Source organism: Fusarium odoratissimum, assembly GCF_000260195.1.
Source record: "Fusarium odoratissimum NRRL 54006 unplaced genomic scaffold supercont1.291, whole genome shotgun sequence".
Taxonomy (NCBI): domain Eukaryota; kingdom Fungi; phylum Ascomycota; class Sordariomycetes; order Hypocreales; family Nectriaceae; genus Fusarium; species Fusarium odoratissimum.
The window spans coordinates 1-1,824 of record NW_022158977.1 but is presented as its reverse complement, the minus strand read 5'-3'; the positions used below and the strand labels follow the sequence as shown (position 1 = coordinate 1,824).

The 1,824-nt window shown below is 47.0% G+C and overlaps 1 protein-coding gene across 1 annotated transcript; it reads right to left on the bottom strand.

Moving 5' to 3' along the window:
• Positions 1-680: 680 nt before the first annotated feature.
• FOIG_16892 (uncharacterized protein) lies at positions 681-1,164 on the bottom strand (the record flags this gene model as incomplete). The annotated part of the gene is made up of 2 exons (XM_031218372.1): positions 681-970; positions 1,020-1,164. The coding sequence occupies 2 exons, from the start codon at positions 1,162-1,164 to the stop codon at positions 681-683; spliced, it is 435 nt and encodes a 144-aa protein (XP_031051914.1).
• Positions 1,165-1,824: the final 660 nt, after the last annotated feature.

Sequence of the window (1,824 nt, the reverse complement as noted above, 5' to 3'; positions counted from 1 at the left end):
TTCGCATCCACGGGTTTCAGACGGCTGTCGCAAAAGCTAAAATGTATCAGAGTTAAAATACTTGACAGCCACCAAGATCGGAGTGATTGAGCGACGAAATTGTGCTTCGGGGTTAACATGTATGCTCCAAACTCGCTAGGGTACAGGTAGACGTGAATGTAGCCCTTCTGGACTCAGCATCCATTCCCTTATCGGAATGATCTATATCTCGAAATCTGCTTGACGTTACAGGGTAAATTGCTTAGGGCCTCTTCACAATATTTCGGCACTAGTCATTCAGGATAGACTCAATAGCTGGCTGTGGTAAATCAACAAGGTTATGTGGGACTCATAGGCCTCGATATACATGCCTTCTGTACATGTACAGAGCACCAAACCTAAAATTAAAAAAATGAGCAATTTGTTCAAGGCAATTGCCGACCAAAGACTTGTTTGCGAGCAACAATTATGAACAGGTAAGATCTTCTGTCTAGCAAGATCAAGGCTATGCGACGTCCCTCCCCTACCTAACAAAATAACACGCGCCACAAGAGCGTACTTGCGAGATTCGGACATACATACTTGTAACGAGCGCGGGGCCAGACACATTAATGGGTCGGAGTCATGCTTCCATCATGCAACCACCAGATGACAGATTCCCTCCGTGTCCTCAGTCCTTCTTAGCTACCATTACCACACATCTAATACTGCCATTCCTTGTAGCTCCCTCCAGGACATCCCGGCGTTCCGTACACACCACCCACAATCCACAAGATCATATCAACAAATGCCCAAAGTCCCAAGCCCCCAAGCGTCAACAACTTGAAAACGGCCAAAGGCCAATGACGAGCGTAAAACTGATCAACCCCCAGAACTCCAAACAGTAAGGAGAGAATCATCGCGGTGCGTTCTTGTCGGTAGCACTTTTCCGTTTTAGGTCGTTCGTCAAAACCACCCCAGCTTCGCGCCGCGAGGTGAGATGCTTCTTGTTCTTGGGGTGTTAGTTGGAGTAATGTCGAGGGAAAGAAGGGGAGACGGACCGTTGCGCATGAAAAGAAGGATGCTACCGATGGAAGCAATGAAGACGTAGCTTAGCATGATCATTTTCCATCTTCGAATTACGAAGCATAGACTGTTTGTGAGGGCGCGGCCAAGCTTGTCCGCATTCGCAAGTCCAGCGCTCATGATAATTGAAGATGTTGCAAGTTAAGCTGAGATGTCGAGCTTACCGCGCTGGGGATGGTGGGAGAGATGCCTATTATAATGATTAGGCGTTTGGTGAAACTGGAAAAGGTCTTGACGAACTGAGGCGATGGTTAATCATTTATTAATCAGTCGCTCCCCTTCTGGATTCCATGTGTATCTCACCCCATATTTTAGTGCTAGCTGTAACCAACAGGTCCCTGTCCAACACGGTTTGTGATCAACTATTCCTTTGAAATGCCCTTCCTTGCCACTGCTAGCCCGCTGCTGTGTTACATCGCTCTGACTTAAACTACCGCAAAGATACTCTTCCTCCTGGCGTTGTAAGGCTCTCCGAGAAAAGTGTTTATCTCGCTTCCTAGCCATCAGGCTTCTGCTATGATATCTGTGTATCAGATGTGAAATCCAAGGCCAAATCGATGTGACGAGGTGTGGCATAACGATACTACCTATGAAACAACGAAGGCTGTGTACGTTTTTCACAAGTGGAGACAGGCGGACACTTCGAAGGTCCACTATCGCGCTGTGCGATGTGTAAATTAACACCCTCTCCTTCTATCACAAAATCATTCTCGTCTTCATGGGACGGTCAGGATTGAGATTCCTCTTCAATCACCGACTACATGCACAACTACCTAAGAT